Source organism: Strongylocentrotus purpuratus, unplaced genomic scaffold, assembly GCF_000002235.5.
Source record: "Strongylocentrotus purpuratus isolate Spur 01 unplaced genomic scaffold, Spur_5.0 spur5_scaffold_20, whole genome shotgun sequence".
NCBI classification, from domain to species: Eukaryota; Metazoa; Echinodermata; class Echinoidea; order Camarodonta; family Strongylocentrotidae; genus Strongylocentrotus; species Strongylocentrotus purpuratus.
The window spans coordinates 26,677,395-26,698,141 of NW_022145606.1; the positions used below are offsets into that span (position 1 = coordinate 26,677,395).

The window sequence follows — 20,747 nt, forward strand, 5'->3', positions numbered from 1 at the left end:
TTCCAAAGCTTCCCATTTCCTTAAATGAATTGAAAGTGTGTCTCTTTCCATTGAAAGTTTTTTCTCTTCATTTCTATTTTCCAACAATCTATATTCTATTTCTTTTGCTTTTGGAGGGTTTCCCTTCTCTCTACTGTGGAAAATCTTAGAAAGATATCGATCTCTCTTCAACGAGCTGGATCGATCGATCGTACATAAAAAAAATTATGCAGATGATGTCAACCATTCTCCAATGTACTTTTTGTATGTGTGTGTGTGTGGGGGGGGGGGGGGTCTTCTTTTTTGAAGAAGGGGGCCAATTAACCCTAAGTGCATAATTACTCTCAAGATATCACTCTGTCCCTTGTTACCAAAATGTCCAGTAAAATACTTTTCACGCACCAAAGTCCGGCTCGTACATACACACCAGACTTGGGGGGTGTTTTCAAAATGAGGGAACACGCATATGCTTACCCTAAATAACACTGAGTTGGGAGGGGGCGGATCAACACAAAAAAGTCCCTTTCACGTTGAAGGCTCACATTAGCAAAGATATTACTAGCGCGCAGTGGGGGTGTGGCTATCAGTAAGGATCGCGCCATCACTCGGCTTAATGCTTATAGTCGGCGAATAACAAAATTCAATATAGGGTCCAGAACTAGACTAGGCAGCCTTAGGGCCCTTGGTGGGGACCAGGGGGCAGAGCGTCCGGAAGCTCAGGAAAAAAATACACATGCCATTTCAGCAACATTTACAAATCACTGGTGTTGAATTGCAAATAAAACCACATTTAAATTTGATTAGGGGGGCAACTGCCCCAACCGAGTGAGGAGATTTTAGCATTTTTATTTGTATAAAACGCTGCACACTTTGGCCCTCCAGAGCGTAAACGTTTGTTGCAGTCTTTAGTTAGTATCTGCTTTACACTTTTTTTTTTGCACTTTTTCAAATTTTCCGGGGGGGGGGGGACGACGATCCCCCTAAACAAATTGAGGGGGAACATGTGCCCCCCCCCCCGGATCGCCGCCCCTGCACACACGCATCCATCATATCCACATGCCTACGTACACTACTCCCAAACAAACCCTCTCAGACATCATTTCAATATTAATCCCCGACCGTACAGACTTTCAAAATAATTACTTTGACGGCCATATTTTGTAATCCACTATGTAGGCCTACTGCACATTTAAAATAGGTCCGTTTTTTACAACACACCAATACAATTTTTTCACATTCCTATATGTAAAACACAAGTCAATAAAAAATGCCCAACATGGTTTCATTATTCTGTTGCGATTGTGAATAATTTACTCATTTTCTCTCCTTTTTACACCATTATATTTGCATCATTTCAACCTCGAAACAAGATTGCCTATTGTCTAGACTATTTATATAATTATGTGGTATCGTAACAACTATTGCACATAAGCCTTATATCCTTGTATTTTTACATTTTTAAATGTTAATTTTACCCTTTTTTGGAGATGCTCCCCCCCCCCCCTGGTACTCAAGGGGGGGGGGGGGTGCAATTTTTGGAGGACCAAAACAAAAAAAATAGTGCCAAGTGACACATAAACCACTTTTTCTCAAAATGGAGTTACGTCTTTGTGTCACTGATCCCTCGTATTAAATATGGATAGCATTATGTAACGATGTACGAAATTGAGATGTCAGCATTGCAATATAATAATACATCCTCAATAATACATCTAACTTAAAGTATTATGTTTACTTTACGACGTCACCAAAAACTATTCAATATATACATACACTGCATATATTACAGAAATATCCATTTGTACAAATATGTGTATTGATATGCAATTCATATAAATTGGCAGTTCTTTCAGCTTTATTACTCACCATGTATGTATGAACATAATGTATGATGTACATCTATTCATTTGTTATGTTCATTCTTAAAGGTAAAGACCAGTTTTGGAAATGCCCCCCTCTCAAAAAATGAAATGGAAGCTCTTATTACCAATCATATGAAAGAATATGTTTTGACTAATACGTGATGATACAAATTTTGCAGAGAAACCGCCTATTAGATATTGTGCATGTGTTGCGTAGTCCCATATACATCTTTCTGTGTACAGTGCTTATAACTTTACCAAGAGTGAGCCAATTTTATTTTATCATTTTGATGATTCCAGAACCTTGCAGTACACACCAACACTTATATTCTAGATGATCAACCTTTCCTGATCGATTCCACACTGTTTCTTTTACAATGCAATCGCATGACCAGAACTCAACTTTATCTTGAAGTATTCAGTGCAAGTCACAAGAAGAATCACACTTTTTGAATTACGGTGTACATGTACCTCAATTAAGTAAATGGTAACTATCATTCATTCGGGGGGGGGGGGCGCCCTTGATGTCGAGCTAAGTTGCAGGGTTTTTTTTATGGAGCTCCAGTTTAAAAGATGAAATTTCGGAAATAATTTTTTTTATAAATAGTGTGACACTTCAACTAAGGATTGGTAAGAATAAACTTAAAAGACAACGTCAAGCCACTTCCGAGGAAAAAAACGAAGAAGAAGCTGAAGAAATGGATTCTACCAACAAGACTGCCACGCCCAAATCATCGAGAGACCCGGAAAGTACGGTACGTACTAGTAAACCTACACACGGTACCAGTAGCGACTCGATGTTACGTAACATTCTGGAAAAGGTCTCTGTCTTAGATGAGATTAATATTAAAATTGACGCTATATCTGAGAGAATGAGTAAAATCGAGACCAAGTTTGAGAGAATGAATACGAGAATTCAAGATTTGGAGAATGCAACTGAGTATATGGAATCAGAAATGGGAGAAATCAACTATCATTCACTCATTCATTCGTTTCGGTTTATTGTGTCAAAATTCCAAACCCTTACCTTATCAATCTGTTTATCCTATGCAAATAGGACATATGGAACCATGAATATGGTACCAAAAAAGTATCCCACTTTACTATGACTGAGGGCAATTATGTGCATAATGTCCCTTACATGTATTTTTGACAATTTTAACAAAATCGAAAATACAGTTGAACTTAACTATTCAAACCCTTACCAATTTTTAAAATGTTTGCTAAAGTCTTTGGAAAAATTGATTTGTCCCGATTCGTGTTTCTTCAGAATGTAACATATTACAGCTTATATCTACAAGTAAGCAACAAAGGTTCTAATTCAACCGGTCCACCCTTCATTCTTTAGTTATGAAAAGTAAAAAGAAAGAAAACAAAAACAGTAAATTTATAAGGGGAATGAATAACTTAGTTGTTAACTCGATGGCTCGAATTCACAAAGGAGGTTTATTGAAAAACCTAGGTTTATGTGCGTCATGATACGACGCGTATCGATGCATTTCAGACCAAGGTTCAGACAAACCTTGGTCTGAAACTTGTCGAAAACGTCATATGACGCAAATAAACCTCCTTTGTGAATTGGGGCCTATATATCATTAAAAGATTAATCAATGTGGTGAAACCAGGGGAAAAAAACATTATAACAGAAATTTCATGTTTGGATGAAATTCAAGGATAAATGTAGTAAATGCAAGTCGAACTTGACACCATTATTAGTTAGAATGTGCAATGTAATACAGTGGAACCTAAGAACAAGAGATCTGACATAACGAGGTTTCTATTATAAATAAGAAGGTGATTTGGCTGGTCCAAGCTCTGATGTAACAAGGTACCGTAATTGGCATGGTCCCTTTTTATAAAGAGGTTCCACTGTAGTACAACACAAAACATTTCTTTTTCCTGCAAAAATCTGCTCGAACCTTGCCCGCTGGTCAATGTTAAACTGCCAAGTTTGTGTGCTCTTGTTTACTGTAGCATTGCCAAAGCCTTGTGAACACTTCCTTGATAGTAAAACTGTTTAATCACCAACTGTCCAGTGTGTTGCATGCATGACTGATTCTACATACATTGTTCTATTTTCCATTTGCCAGTCTTTTGATCTGGCACATTATTGCAAGAGCATCACCGCGGATAGAGATGTAGCTTAATATGTGTAGATGTAAATTTAATGTAGCTATCAATTTATTTCCCGATAGCACCCTAAAAAAAGTAGTTCTTCATGAATAAATTTATTGGTATAGTTATCCTCTATTGAGAACTTGTGTGAGTAAGCAGATGTCGTGCCAGATGACCACTGCGGTAGAACTTCCTATCGCAGACCTCACACTGGTGCTTCCTGTCTCCTGAGTGAGACACCATGTGACGCGACAGGGAGCTTCCGTGGTTGAAAGAACTGCCACAAACCTCACAACAGTAGGCTTTCTGGCCTTTATGGCTTGCCGTGTGGCAGATCAGCTGTCGTCGCTCGCGAAAGCTCTCGTCACATTTCTCGCACTTGTAAGGCTTCTCTCCAGTGTGACAACGGCGGTGGCGATTAAGACCTCCTCTCTGGCAGAACGATTTATCGCAGAACTCGCATTTGAAGGGCTGGTACCGTGAGTGGGTCAGCATGTGCTGGGCTATTTGGGTACTCTGGTAGAAAGTCTTCTCGCAGATGCCACATTTGTAAGGCAGAATCTCCGAGTGGCTTTGGAGGTGAATCTTCAGCGCCTTTCGATCACTGAAGATTTTGTCACATTTCTTGCACTGGTGGATGCTTTCAAGAGATTGTCCAACAAAAGCCTTTCTATGATGAGATCTTTTGTTCCGTCTTTTGGCAAGTGCAGCAACATGCTTTTTCATATGGCGTCTTAGACTTGTGTTGCGGGAGAAGGATTTATCACAGAGAGAGCAATGGAACCGATGTCCTTGACCATGTGCTCTAAAGTGAACTGTCAAGTGGCTCTCTTTGGTAAATGTCTTGTCGCAAATCCCACACTGATGAAACTTGTCTTCTGTATCGATGGGATCATGCCTGCTAATCTCTTTGGATGCGCCTTCTACAATGCCTTGGGAAAGATCTCCATCTTGATGTGTCTCCACATGCTTCACCAAAAGTGCTTCAGTCACAAAAGCATCGTTGCAAACATCGCATTTATACCTTCGCCCGTTCTTTTTTAATTTTGACGCTGCATCTACAAGATTCACTTTCCTAGAGGGGTCCTCTCGTGGTACATCAGGATGGACTTTCATGTGCCTTGTCAAGCTGCTGTTTGTAGTGAAGGACCGATCGCAGAGGGCACACTGAAACCTTTCTCTTAGGTGGGACCTCAAATGGAGCTTCAGCTGACTCTCATTGGACAATGTCTTATCACACATACCACACTGGTACAAGTGATCCTTGATTGGCTTGCTTTGAGTTATTGAACCTACATTCTCACCAGGTTGATGCTTCTCTGGTGTTTCATTTTTGTGAGTTCTTACATGCTTCAGGAAAATGTTTTCCTCCAAGTAGGACTTATGGCACACATTGCAACGATACACATGATTTACTGGACGAGTTGCTTTGGTTCTCCCTTTCTGTTCTTTACTGTTCCTCAGCTGGAGTCCTTTTGCTTGGGGATGTTTCTTGAGGTGACGCGTAAGGCTACTTGTCGTGGCGAAGGACCTTTCACAGAAATGGCACTGGAAACGTTGGCCAGGCATGTGAGACCGGAGGTGGAAGGTCAACTGGCTTTCTTGTGCAAAAGTCTTATCACAAACCCCGCATTTATGTGACTTGTCCACAGCGTGAAAGGTTTCCATGTGCTGTCTGAGAATCGCGCTGCTGGGAAACGTCTGCTCACACATCCCGCAACGATGTACAGGCTCCTGCCTCTTGTGGTTGTCGATATGGCTTGCGAGAAGTGCCTCACTGCTGAATGATTTATCACAAATATCACAGTGGTATGTTTCACCGTCAATGTGACCCTTATTATCATCTACCCTGTGTTTCTTGTCAGACATCAGGTCGCCTGTAGCACCATGCATCTTCATATGACGAACCAGACTAGCACTCCTTGTGAACACTCTATCACAGACCATGCACCTGTTGCGTCCACTTCGATGAGTCTTCAGGTGGAAAATCAGCTGACTTTGCTGTGTAAAAGTCTTCTCACATATACCACATTGGTGGAACTGCTCTACATTGTGCTGGGAATCTTTGTGCCTGTTCAAGGTTCTGATGTCTCTGAAATTGTCACCACACTCATCACAAGGATGCATCTCTACGTTATCCTCTGCGTGAGTTGTGGCATGAATGATGAGGTTGGACTCGTCTCTGAAGAGTTCATCACATACCTCACAGCGATACAAGTGTTCTGATGCATGAGACATAACATGCAGAGAATATGACACCTCTGTGGTAAAGGACTTGTTGCACTTCTCGCAACGAAAAACCTGATGGCCGTCATGGGTAGCAAAGTGACTCAAAAGACTTTTCTGGTCAACGAAAGTTACATCACAAATATCACAGCATAGCACTTGTTCTTCTCCTTGGTCAACAAACTGTGCCACCTGACTGGGAACCTTAGTTCTTTTCTGCCTGTGAATTCTCAAATGACGAGTCAACCTACTCTTGTCTCTGAACCGCCTCTTGCAAATGCCACAAGGATATGGCAACTCTCCTGTATGGCTCCGACTGTGATAATTAAGAGCATTGCGAGACCGAAACTTCTTGTCACAAAGGTCACATGAATACGGCTTCTCTCCAGTATGTATGCGCATGTGTCGGGTAAGGTCGCTATTTTTCCTGAAAGCTTTCTCACAAACAGCGCAGGAGAATGGCTGGTATCCTGTGTGGATGCGCTTATGCACGGTCAGGTTGCTTCGGTTGCTGAACATCTTCCCGCAGACATCACAACCAAAGACCTTCTCTCCAGTGTGGTACTTTTTGTAATGTGACAGAGATTTGTTCAATTTCTTTTTCTTCTTCTTAAGTTTCTTTTTGCAGGGGGTGTATCGTAGGACTGTGTCCGTAGGGGGCACATCTTCATCACCTTGTTTCGTAGTCTCTTCCTGTTCTACCACAAGAACAGTATTTTTATTGTTCTCATCTTGCCGACCCTCTCCATCTACAAGATTCTGAACAAGCAAACATTTCTTTCCAATGTAGTCACTTCCCATCGATGATGTGGCCTCCCCCGTGTCAGTAGCATGTATTCCTCCATCTTGCAAATGAAGTCCACTTACTTCTGATTCCTCTGCATGAGCAGTGTCACTAGCCTCATTTGTGTTTTGTTTCAAGAGTCCAGGCTGAACATTGGACATACATGTAAGTGATTCCCTTCCTTCACCAGTACCTCTAACATATGACTGGTCATGTGACATATCAGGTGATACGTGTAGCTCTTCGGCATGACTTCCTCCCTCATAAGTATGAGTGCCGTGTTGGTGACTTTCGACGGGTACAGTGTCTGTGGCACCAACATGACTATGTCCATTTCCAACTTCAGCATACAGGTTTTGTGATAAAAGGGAAAGCCTTTCACCTTCTGGGTCATGTGACAGACCATGTGATATTTCAGGTGATGGGATCTCCTCACCAGAAGGCATTGTGATGTCACCGACCCATCCCTCTCCATCCAGTGGTTCACAGTCCATACTGGAATCACCCCTCTGTTCAGTAGATGTCTCGCCTGTTGGGTCTCCTTCCCCTCCTAGAAAAATAGGCACAGACATAGCCAAATATTACACAACAACTGATGTTGTAGTTAACTTGTGATTGTGAAAACTGGAGCTTTGAAAAAAGAGGATTAAATTTATTTACCCAGAATCAATTCCTGAATTAAACCCCTGTCTGTCCCATTTTTGCCCATGCATTAATTGCAATAGTCGTATCACAATTCTCTTCTAATTTTGGTAGGAATAACAATAATATTATCATTTTGACTCTTTATGAGTGATTGCCAAAATTAATCATGCATGATCTTTTATCTTTACTTACATCTATTTTTTTTTCATTTCTCATTAGGCAAATATGTGAATTTCAGCAAGTTGTCAAAGTTTCATTTACAAATAACATGTAAAAGAAATATATACGGTATGTAAATTCTCTGTTTTATCTTATAACAAATCTGATAATCAAACCTCATTCATAAGTGGTCATGAAAGTTAATAGCAAACTTGCTGAGATTACCAAAAAAATCCCCCATCGACAAAAAAAAGAAAAGTTTTGTGCTGGGTCCTGTTTCACTAAAGTTATGATTTAAATGTTATAATCTACAAAATCGTAGCATTTGATTGGCCGAGGAGAAAATTTGACATATTTGCTGTAGGATTAATTTATACCTGTGTTGAAAGGGTTGTCATGGAGCTAATTAAGACCAGAAATGTGTTATTTTGAAAAGCCATTGTGTTGCACAAAGCAATCCTTCTCTAAATTCATGCCTTTTAGTTTGTGTGTGTGGGGGGGGGGGGGGTTTGTGGCAGAGGTAATTGCATGTTTAGTCAAGGGGCGACTGTGCAGAAAGGCAAAGAAAGCGACAAAGATGTAAAGTGGGTGGGCCGGCAGTTTCCATGGGCAGAAAGTCATAACTTGCAGACTTGATAGAACAACTATTTATAATAATGGTGTACAAGTCTGCACACAGCAAACTCGTAATCAACTCAATAGATACCCCTTGTCTCTGAGGACCTTACTGTATGGGAAGAGCAAAGCATTACATAAAGCTTGTTGGTCATAAAACTGAAGAGTAATCTTGGTGATTGACAACACCCGTTATTGGCATGAGTCTCGACTATTATGTGTCTTTAAACATTAAAAGTGGTAAAAATACTCACCAATCAATTCTTCAATATTATGGCTGAATGACATTGAAACATTCTCATTACACACATGGCCACATCCATCTCTTGAGCCCTCCATCATTTTAATACGTGGTACTTGGTTGAGTAATCCCTTTAGCAGCTCACTCAGGAAGCTATTCTGGGATGGTAGGTGAGGCAAGTAGCTGCAATAAGTGCCATGAAGTGCAGAAATGGTGTGAGGACAAAGCACTTGTCAAATTACAGTAGAATACCATCTGCCAAAAATAAAACAGAAGGAATTTTTCACTTTAAGCCCATCTGCACTAGCTTGGCCAGGGGGGATTAGACCTCCCTGCAAGGTAACTGACAGGTGATTACCTCATTAAATCAGCTCTCAATTAGGAGGAAAAGAGGAAAAGAGGAAAAGAGGAAAAGAGAATCATGGGGGACCAACAGGCACTGATTAGGTATTGGTTGCTATATAGAGGGCGCAAGTAGCTACATGTACATGTTTAAGTGGTGCACTGGGGCTTTAAATTCAAAGGCATATGACTTAGCATGAATTGTAGAATACTGTAGAGTGAATTTAGTGAAACCTCAACATACTGTACAAATGAAAATGATGAATGAGAGTTGAGAGACAAAAACTGTCAGCTATGCCACTTACATGTAGAAATATTTTTTTTTTAAATGAACAACAGCAAGCAAAGAACAAATTTTTAAAAAATAAAAAAGTTAACTGTCATGTGCTGAAACCGGTTAAACTATTTGTAAGATTTAGAATTAGGCTCCTTCCATATGTATTTGTTACAATTACTATTTGTTTCTCTAGTCTCTTCTCTCTATACATATTCATTTCACATCATTTGCTTATTAACTTACATCATTTACTTCAACTACTCAACGCAGTTCCTTCCTCCATTCCTCTCCTCTACATACCAAGTCTTCCATCTCACCTGGTATGTTCCTTAATTGTTCTCTTCTCATTCTTTATTCATGGTTCTTGTGTGAATGCATTAGGTATTTTGATCTTCTTCTTACATGCATTGTATTGGTTCTCTTCTCCGTTTCCCTATTCATTTTTCAGTTTTACTCTTAAATCCTATCTTGCAATTGGTTTGTGATATATTCCATTTGTATATAGACCTACTTTGCTTTAAAATATTCAGTACAATGCTGCATAGCAGCCTACAATTAAGACAGTCAGACCTGCACTGGACATATTCTGAGTCAGTTGTATTGATGTAGGGCTCTGCTACTTTTATTCTGGAGATTTTAATAGGAGAGGATATATTTGAGTTTGGCAGTGGTTTTTGGATGATTGGTGTTTTAAGTATAAATATATATTTTGAATTTGAATTTGAATTTATTAACAACAACACATCACAATAATGACAGTACATATGAACAATCATACAATGCAAAAAATAATACTGATACATGTATACATAACATAAGAGTAATGTCGATTGAACAGTATTGGTTTTAAAACGATATTTTTTAGACATACATCTGCATACTATTAAATGTACAAAAGATATATACATGTATGTATGTATATTACTATGTTTAGGTGAAGTTGTTAATGGGAACTAGAAGTTAGCACAAGTGCTAGTCGAGCCTAGTTCCATTGATGAGAAGGTATTTGTATTACTTTACACTATAATCGGATTACAGGTATTTTACTTTACACCTTGCTTTTGCATAACATGTTCAGCAGGATTTAAAGATCGTCCAAGAATGAGGATCTTCCACAAAAACAAGGATATCCTTGCAAACGCGGATAGAGTCTACATTAAGTCCTAGAAAAAGTAAGGATCGTTCACATTTTCGCAGGCGTTTTTTTCATCGGCGCTCTGCAGGTTTTCGGGTTCCCGAACCACGTGCTGGCGATGCGAAAAAAGGGATTCTGCGTAAAAAAATACCTCAAGTTCACCATTTACTTTCATCTGTTGTCCTTCTTCCCGAGGATTTATTGCTCATATTGTGAAAGTCTCTGTTCAAATTCATAGTGAAATGCATCAAGAAAATCATTGTGGAATCCGTTTTTCGCATCGCCAACGACAACGCCTGGATCGAAAATAAGAAATGACGATCCTTATTTTTGCGGGCACGTCTATCCGCGTTTACGAGGCCGATCCTCGTTTATGCAAACGATCCTTATTCTCAACCAGCGCCCCTTACTGATGATTAATAATATCTATATTTTTTTTAATTAAGAAGGGGGTGGGGGGGGGGGGGGAAGATGGTCAACCTCTCAGTCTCACTATTCTCAGGCAATTGGAAAGCAAAATCATAAAAAAGTCACCAACAAGAACTGAGTACAAGAGTCAAGACCCCGATTTTCAAGTATCAACATGACCGAGCACATGAAGAATTTTAAACAAAAGGTGGAATGACCGCTCCAATTTCATGGCTCAATGTGCTCCCTTGCAAATCTATCTAGCTGCGAGCTGCGAGATCAGTGCGCTCGGTTATGAATCAGCTCAGAAATTACACACATCAATAAACGTAGGTGGGACCACAATAAATAGTTTGTTTTGTTGTAATTAAAAGAATGCGATAAAAGATTAATTGTGACTTCTATCGCATCTAAATGGAAGATTAAATCGAAAGTGTCTTTATTTACAATGGATACACCAAACATTCACACTAAAGATGGACTTGAACACGTTAAATAAGCTCACTTACGCGATTTCTGCTGTTGTATAGATGTTCACCTCAAATGACCTTTCGAATTAGTCTAAGATTCAGGCGGTAACATCATTATTATAGACTAATTTAACAATAGTATGGGAAGAAGAAGAAGAAGAAGAAGAAGAAGAAGAAGAAGAAGAAGAAGAAGAAGAAGAAGAAGAAGAAGAAGAAGAAGAAGAAGAAGAAGAAGAAGAAGAAGAAGAAGAAGAAGAAGAAGAAGAAGAAGAAGAAGAAGAAGAAGAAGAAGAAGAAGAAGAAGAAGAAGAAGAAGAAGAAGAAGAAGGAGGAGGAGGAGGAGGAGGAGGAGGAGGAGGAGGAGAAGAAGAAGAAGAAGAAGAAGAAGAAGAAGAAGAAGAAGAAGAAGAAGAATGAGGAGGATGAGGGGGAGGAGGAGAAGAAGGAGTAGAAGAGTGCGACCCCCCCCCCCCCCTCCAACATGTTATTTCTCTCTCTCCATCCCGCTCACTCACTTGCCTCTCTCTCTCTCTCTCTCTCTCTCTCTCTCTCTCTCTCTCTCAGTACTTTCCCTAGATTCCTCTCTCGATCTCTCCACAGCTCACCCTCTCCTTTTTTGTTTTCTATCCCTTTCATGCGTCTCTGACTTCTACACTCACTCCTAATCATCATCTTCCAAGTATCTCTCTCACGTCCCTCCTCTTTCTCTCTCCACCTCCTTCCCCTGTTTCTACCTCCTCCACCTATTTCTCTCTCTCTCTCTACCTCCCCTTACCCCCTCTCTCTCACCCCCCCCCCCCCCTCCCCATTCTCTCTCTCTCTCTCTCTCTATTTTATGTTTTTCATTTTCAACCATATAATTCTTACCAGTAGCTAATATTTATCATTTGAAATCAAAGAAAACTAATTAATTACACTTCTGACATCTTGTTATTCCTTTCTTTATTTATTCATTTTCTACATGTGTAGTAAGCAAGGTTAGTTTAAATTAATAATGGAGTTTGCTTGCCAACATGTATGCTCCGGTTTCACCGTACTAATATACGTACAAGGTACTCATTCATACCTGGGCCCTGTTTCATGAAACTTGTTATCCATAACAAGTTACAATAACTGTTATAAGCTACTGAAAAAGTGGCAGTTGGTTGGCTGAGAGAAAATTTGCCATAGAAATTTAGCATTTATTATTCATAACAAGTTTTATGAAACAGGCCCCATCAGGGATGATCAGCATAGCTAAAATAAAGCCGATGAGACAACCTCATGACTATATTTCTAAATAAATATTAAACATATTTAAGAAAGAGAAACGGTGGGTGAAGAGGGCTTACATAATCTGTAACAATCTCAGAAAAATATATTTCTACAGAAAATTTTGAATATGTTCACAGGCTCTATTGCACAATGTTATTAAAAGCATAGGATTGGTAAATAAGGTACATTTGTTCTGCCAATAATACAGATCATCAATTTGTGATTTGTATTAATACAGAATTACCCAAACTTGTATAATTTCATTTTTTCTCAATATATGTGGAAGAGGGCTACATGTATCTCTCAAAGAGTTGAAATTGTTCCACTTATGACTGAAACAAAAGTTGGTTTGATTAAATTTTGGTATAAATTGAAACTCACAAGTAGGAAATAAATGTATTAACCAAGATGGAATTGAGAGGACTGCCATAAATTTAGAAGTTTGGATCAACTACATTTTTATCTCTTTATACAACAGTAGAAAAATACCATACCATAAATCTTCAATGGGTAACCATTTGAAAAGTTCATAATAAAACTCTAAAATACCCTGAAAAAGAATGTCAACTTCATTACATTGTTCTATGTATGCTTTTCATGATATAAATTCATTGTATTTGTAATAATAACAGATCAACATACAATACAAGTGTTACCAATCTAGGGGGGGGGGGGGGGGGGGGGGTTAAAAAGCAGATCAAATCAGCATTCCTGTCTGGTATGGTTTTAATGTTCCTCATGATGGTGCATTCAATCCAGTATGTTTTTACAAATATTACAATACATGTACAGATATAGAAAGAAAATACAGAAAAGAAGACAGTTCCAACAGAACCAACAAAATGGCAAGATACATTAAGGCCCGGTCACACAGCCTTTCGTGTCTGTATCGCGGGTAAAATTTCGCGATTTTTTGTTTTGCCCGCGGTTGCCCGTGGTGGAAAATGTGCAAAATTGGCTTACCCGCGGTTTACCCGTGGTATGCCCGCGGAACAGACGCCGGCGACTGTTCCGCGTCCTTATCGCGGGTGGAGCGCGGCGGTACCGCGGCCTACCACGCTTACACGCGATACACACGCTAATGCACGTGATAACAACGCGGTACAGACGCGGAACAAACGTGCTTTGACCGTGCTCCACCCGCGATTACCCGCTAAAATTTTGCGTCCAATTCCGCGTGTAACCACGTCTTAACCGCGGCCGTAGCACGTCCTAGCACGTTCGTTCCGCGTCTGTACCGCGTGTGTACCACGTGTGTACCACGTGTACCGCCCGCGATTACCCGCGGTCTAAATTTTTGGGCAGCCCAAAACTGTTTCGCGCGGCCAACCGCGTGTGAATTTCTTACCGCGTGTAACGACGGGTAAAGTACGGCTGTATCGCGTCTTTATCGCGACCTCAAAGCATCCAACAGCGTCTGCTTCACGGGCAGAAATTTTTGGCCGTGATTCGGCCGCGATACGCCCGTGGAGGGCTGTGTGACCGGGCCTTTACTGAAGATTAAAAATTGTTGGTATGGTGTAATTTAAAACAAATCTGTTAAAGAGCCTATGAGATCAACATCGTCAGTCAGCCTTGTGAGCCATCTACAAATACCCAAACTACATATGTGCCTTAAAGCCCCACTGCACTATTTGAAGCTACTTGCTCCCTCCATATAGAAAACAATACCTAAGTGGTGCCTGTTGGTCCCACATGATCCTCTTTTTCTTATGTTAATTGAGAGCCGAGTTGATGAGATAACCTGTCAGTGACTACGCTGGGTGGTATTATCCCTCCTGGCTTAACTAGCACAGACAGGCTTTAAAGTGATACAGAACTTATTAACTTCCTGCCCTATCGTACTGTTTATCCCCTAGTGCCATCTCATGGTCAACTTGCCAACAGTGCGTAAACCATTAGAAACTCCCATTTTGCAGACAGAGGACTTGATGCGAGATCCAACAGCACAGGGAGGGAAGCAGCGAGTTACAGGACGATACTGCTACAGCTGACCTGAGATGATGCTGCAGGGGATTTTTTTTTGCTCCTAATACAGTGTGGATTTAATGTGTGTGGAATCATTTTTAAATTGATGCAATAATATTCTACATGCTTTTGAGAGTCAATGCTAGGATATTTCAAGAATAGCCCAAACTCACAAAAAATACATGTACACTATAGTATATATCTTAGCTCTGGAGTATACAATTTCCTGAGGAATTCCGAATTAGGGAGGGGGAAAGGGGGATAGAAAAGGAGCTAGAGCTACTGACTAAGATGTTCAATTGAAGAGGGATGGGAGCAGGGGGGGGGGGGGAAGGACTAAATGCATGATTTTTTTTCATTGTACGAAAAAGGGATGGGTAGCAAGCTAAAGGAAGGATGTTACAATATATACATGTAATTCTCTTTTAGAGAGGGGGGGGGGGGGGGAAGGAGATTCAGAACTAACATGCATTGGAAAGGGGGTAATCGGTAACAAAAATAATGGGCACAGTTTTCAAGTGCTGGAAAATGTAGATTTTCAATTGCTGTCTTCAGCATGTAGTTTCATGTGGGTAGAATAGCTGTTCCTGTCCTTAAATTTCTTGCCACATACATCGCACCTGAGCTGGAGCTCTCCCGTGTGTGTCCTCATATGACCAACAAGTGTGCTACTCTGTGTGAATGCCTTGTCGCACATGCTGCAATGGTATGGCCTGTCCCCGGTGTGAATGCGAAAATGCGTGTTCATGTGGTCCTTGGTGCTGAAGCGCTTGCCACACACGGTGCATTCAAACGGTTGGTCTCCGCTATGGGTGCGAACGTGCCTACGAAGGTTGCTCTTATCCCGGAAGTTTTTGCCACAGAGCTCGCAACTAAAGGGCTGCTCGCCCGAATGGATACGTTTATGAACCGTGAGCGCGCTGTTCTGTGTGAAGGATTTATCGCAAAGGTCGCATTGGAAAGGTTTTTCCCCACTGTGTGTCCTCATATGGCAAACGAGGGTGTTGCCTTTACCGAAGGTCCGGTCGCAGATGTGACACTGGTGTGGAGGCTGCCCAGCATGTATGCGTTTATGTACCCTCAGCTTGCCTTGTGTTTTGAAAGTCTTGTCGCACTCGTCACACTCGTGCATCTTGACTTCGACGTGACTCAGTAAGTGTAGGCTAAGACCTGAGCGACTGCTGAAGGATTGCTCACATCGATCACATTGGTGAATGGCCCGGACTACATCCCCTGAGACATTGACACTCTCGCCTTGGTCCATTCGTCCTGCACATTCCCTACATACGAGTCGCTTCGTACCATCGCCATTGTCCTCAGTTAGTGGTCTCTGACACACCTTGCACTGGTAGGATTCCTGGTTATGAGATTTACCTGAGGACTCTCCATCGAGAAGAGGCTGCTTTGTCCCTGAGACACCCACCTTACATCGATGGCTGTTGAGACTTGCATGAGAAACATATTCCTTACACAAGGCACACTGCTGCCCAGGAGGCAACGCCCTCTCAAGGACAAGATCACCACCAGCAGAAGCAGAAGCGACAAAGGCTTCCCCCACCACCAGGTTCTCCACCACCAAACATCTCTTCTTCAATAGATCATTTTCAACAGATTTTTCAGTCCTCTTTACGAGAGGCATTTTTCTAGAACAGTGTTTCTTTTTGCTTGATATAGATGCTCCGACCCTCTCTTTGCTATGGAAGCCGCTTGGTTGGCTCCGGTGCCCATGTGGGGCAGGATTAAGAAAGTTGTCTGCATCTGTAGAGCCACCAGATAGCATCCCCTTTGTCGCTCTACTGCTGGAGGACGCCTCTGCACTAACATTCACATCAGCGCCTGAAAATATAAAGATTTTGGATTATTAGCAGTGTGGTTTAAAGGGATCCAGTATTAAACTTTGTCTCAGATTCTGATACAAAATCCTGGATTTTGATCATGCTGCAATGATAATTATAAACCTTTAGATCAGTCAGGAACCCCATGAATTTTACAAGTCGATCACCTGTCTGATTATTAAGATATTTATGATTGGAAATCGAATCCAAATTTTGTGTTTGCGTTTTCATAACACAGTCTATCAAGGAAAACGAGTATGGTAAAACTTTTTTTTTGGAGGCACTTCTTGATCATTTTGAAGCGCGATTTTTTTTTTAGGGCATCAATATTACACCAAATCACAGACACTGAAATCACGTAGGGCCGTGCGTCTCAGATTATACATTGTTAAACGATGCCTTTAATACTTTCTTTGCCTCTCTGCATGATTGCTCATTTGCCACACATGCATTTTGCACAACACAATAAGCTTCAATCGAGGGATAGATAGCTCTGTGCAACACAATGGTTTTCCAAAATAACACTTTTTATTTCAGATCTTGTTCAACTCCATGACTACACTCTACAGTATCTTAATGTTCCACTGGAAAATGTTGAATTATTTTGAAGCATGTATTTGGTAATAAATGACTATCTCATGATTAATACATTGTGGCATGGGGAGATTATTTGGCGGTATGCAGTGATAGTTAATAATTTGATGTTGAATTTAAATATTTCTCGCTGTACACAAATTACAAGAGGCAAATGAATTCCCTAATGTACATACATGTACATGTAGTCTTGAACAGTTGCCTTAAGCATGATATCACATTGACTATTGAATTCTCTGATCTTCATAGGCTTAATATAGGGACAACACGGTTCACGTAAGCAATGAGTTGAAAAGACTGGTGACTTTGCGTACAATAACATTACCATGCAACAATTAAAATGTACCTACCAAGAAGGAAGGAGTCTTTATCAGGTACTAAACTTGATGCTTCCTTGGATTCGTTCACAGTTCGCAACTTGTTCACAATTTTGTCAAGTCTTGGAATTCTCAATTTTCTGTGTGTGTAGCTAGATTGCAAGATCTGATCTCTGGCCACTCCAGAGCTTTGGCCCTGAAAATGTGTTGCTTTGGTTCTGACCTTGGGTATCTTCAGCAGGGGACTGTCAACAGTGTCCCTTTGCAGGTGGTGATTTAGATCTCCCTCAAGGTCTTTATCTTTATCTTGACGGTGCCCTTTGGCTTTGGCTGACCTGTGCGGAGGACAGCTGGGAACCTCCCCTTGAACTAGAGGATCGTTTCTATGATACTGCACCTGACCAAACTTGTCCCTTTGGACATGCTGCTTACGTCTGTTTGTTGTTAGTGTCTTGTGGAGAGGGCGGTGGGGAATCTCTTCTTGAAGTGGTGGGTGCTTTCGATGAATCTCTTCCCCCCAGCCTTCCAGATTAGTCTCTTGTTTGATGTTGAGCGTTGTATGCAGGGGGCTGTCTGGGACTTCATTGATGTCATTTTGTTCTTCACCCCAGCCTTCCAGATTAGTCTCTTGTTTGATGTAGAGCGTTGTATGCAAGGGGCTGTCTGGAACTTCATCAACGTCATTTTGTTCTTCAACCCAACCTTCCAGATCTTTCTCTTGTTTGATGTTGAGCGTTGTATGCAAGGGGCTGTCTGGAACTCCATAGCGGTCATTTTGTTTTTCACCCCAGCCTTCCAGATTATTTTCTTGTTTGATAGTGAGCGTTGTATGCAAGGGGCTGTCTGTAACTTCATCAAGGCCATTTTGTTGATCTTCAAAATGTTTTGATCCTTTGCTGTCAAGCATTCCATGTTTGAGGCTGCCTAGGTGATCCTTTCGCTGCGGGGGCTGGGTAAGGTCCAGTGCTTCAGTAAGCTCATCCCCATGCTGTGTGCCTGTGGCAGGGCTAGACTTGTTGACTGAACACCTGTAAGAAATGTCACAAAGAAAAGGGCATTCTAGAAATTAAATATCTATGAATGAAATAAGAGACCCAATGAAAGAATATATATACATGTACGTGTGCGATAGATTAGTGAAATGTAGTGACATGAGAAGAATGGAAATGGTACCAGTAATTAATATTCATGAAAGTTCTCAGTTTTCACTTACTACTTAACATACATGTATGTCAATAAAGGTATTTTGAAAGTTAAGCTCGAAGATCGTGTGCAACAGATATGCTCTTAAATACAGCTGAAATAATTGCTTTATTCTGACGTGTACATTATTAAGTTTCTTGAACTTGAACTTTATTGGAACAACTTTAGGTCTTGTGGAGGCAAAATAAAGGCTTAAATGAGGACCAAAAAAAAAAGGAATAGGTGTAACCTCACTAGTCATTAGGACCGCTATTCATAACACATAACTTCCAATATGTGAAGGTAAGGGGGTCACTATTCAAATTGAGGGTCATTACTTACAAGGGTCGCTATTCATAATACGCACAGTATACAGTGTACATATGTTTTGTATTATAAATAGCGGCCCTCTTTTTAGATTTATAAATAATGACCCTTTTCTCAAATCATGAGTAGCAGTCCTTATGAATAGTGGTCCATAAAAATAGTGAGCAGAGGCCAAACAACATGAATATAAAAAGTACATTTAAAAATTACAACCTAATCTACGAAGTAAACAATTGTCTGTAATTATAGAAATAAGGGAGAAGCATACTGAAATATATTTCTCACCTAATTCGTGCTCTGTCAGCATTGAAAGTCCATTTGTTTTTGGCAAGTGACTCTTCTGCGCCGTGAAGCACAGGAGCAGCAACATCGTTGTCATCGGGGTTCTGCGCCGACATTGTATCATCCGTCTTGTGTTTGTTGTTTTCTATTTACAACAGGCACATGTAACATTTACACTGAAAATAAAGAAAGGGAAAGAAAGTAAATTAACACTGAAAAAAATACTAATAACACCTAAAAACAAACAACAAAACAATGTGTTAAATCCATTTATTGACACCTACATGTAGGCCTACTTAAATGCTACAGGAATAAATGGTATAAAGCCATCAATTAGTCTTTGCTTGTCATGAAAACATTATAATTATTATTTCATTTTTTCATTTTTTATTTTATTTATTTATTTATTTATTTATTTATTTCATTTTTTTTTTTTTGGGGGGGGGGGGGGGGTAAGCGCAGTGTATGCACGATTTGCTTGTCACATAGAACTTTAGCGAATACATTTAGCACATCCACAGAACTTTCATCCAATCAGCGAATTGCAATCTCATTTTACAAAATTGGCGCCAACAAGGGCACTTCTTATTGGCTATCACTGTCTTCCAGTCACTCAATGTCATAAGATAATACCATATTTGCCGGCGTAAAGGCCGCAGTATTTTTGGAAGAGAAAATATCAAAAAGTCAGGGTGCGGCCTTTGCGGCAAAAGAGTAAAAAAAAATAAAAAATTGCAAGTCAAAAACAAGAATTTGAACACATCCATGTAGGACGTACAACAATGAAAGGTGATGGACATTTCTAGAATAACTGTCTAGAGTACATGTATCACATGTCATACCGACAATTAAATGTTATATTTTTTAAATGAAGGGCAAAGTTTTGTCAATCTCGTAAATAAAATTCATAACTTACCAACCAAACTCTACTGGTAGATCTAGATTTTAGTTTTTGCCATAGCTAAAGCAACCTCAATCCTCTCGCTCGCGCGAGCAAAGCCAAGGCGCAATACACAAGAGAAAGCTGCAAGAGATAGCATCAGGGCCGGGATGGCCGAGCGGTCTAAGGCGGTGATTTGCATCACATCTACATTTGTAGGGGAGGGTTCATATCCCGCCCCTGACATTTTTTTTTTCATTTTTTTTTGTTGTTGTTAATGTCAAAATTGAGGGTGCGGCCTATGTGGCGCTGCGACATTATCACCGGCAAATACATTAGGCGCTTGTTCAGAAACCTTTCCAAAATTTGACCCGTAACTCCGGCGTGGAGATACCCTACTAAAACATATTCCTGCTAAAACCCAAACGCATGTATTCATTTTAACACACATTTCAATGGGATTTCGGTGACTTTGTCATGAAACGATGCCCGGCCATGTTGTTTTGAGAGCAAGCATTTATAGTGATTTACGATCCACTTTCAAGCAATAACCGCCAGTTTTGGCCTGACTTTCCGAAAACCACATTCCAGAGGTTGCATTCTTTAATCAGGTTTATTGATGTGTGTTTATAATTAATTATGGCAACCTCTTGACTTCAAGAACTTCATGTGAGAAAAACCCAGCAATTTTGTTTAGATCTAGCCTACAGTCACCCCATACATCCTGGCATGGATCATCATCATAGACAGGGCAATGCATTGACCGGTCGCGACCAGGGGCAGGGCAGGAGCGGCGATCCCGCGAGGGAGACGGGGGGATCGTGCCCCCAAAATTTTTTGAAAAAGTGCA

General features: G+C 40.6%; 1 protein-coding gene and 1 long non-coding RNA gene across 2 annotated transcripts; both read right to left on the bottom strand.

Annotated features, from left to right (window-relative positions):
• Positions 1–3,409: 3,409 nt before the first annotated feature.
• On the bottom strand, positions 3,410–19,254 carry LOC100888350. The gene is made up of 5 exons (XM_030993802.1): positions 19,021–19,254; positions 17,260–18,254; positions 15,020–16,316; positions 8,640–8,809; positions 3,410–7,516 (listed from the first exon to the last, which is right to left on the bottom strand). The coding sequence occupies exons 1-5, from the start codon at positions 19,131–19,133 to the stop codon at positions 4,089–4,091; spliced, it is 6,003 nt and encodes a 2,000-aa protein (XP_030849662.1). The 5' UTR covers positions 19,134–19,254; the 3' UTR covers positions 3,410–4,088.
• Positions 7,138–11,344, bottom strand: LOC105444376. Its single transcript, XR_973057.2, has 3 exons — positions 11,298–11,344; positions 8,640–8,881; positions 7,138–7,516 (listed from the first exon to the last, which is right to left on the bottom strand). It is a non-coding gene; the product is annotated as an uncharacterized LOC105444376 (long non-coding RNA).
• Positions 19,255–20,747: the final 1,493 nt, after the last annotated feature.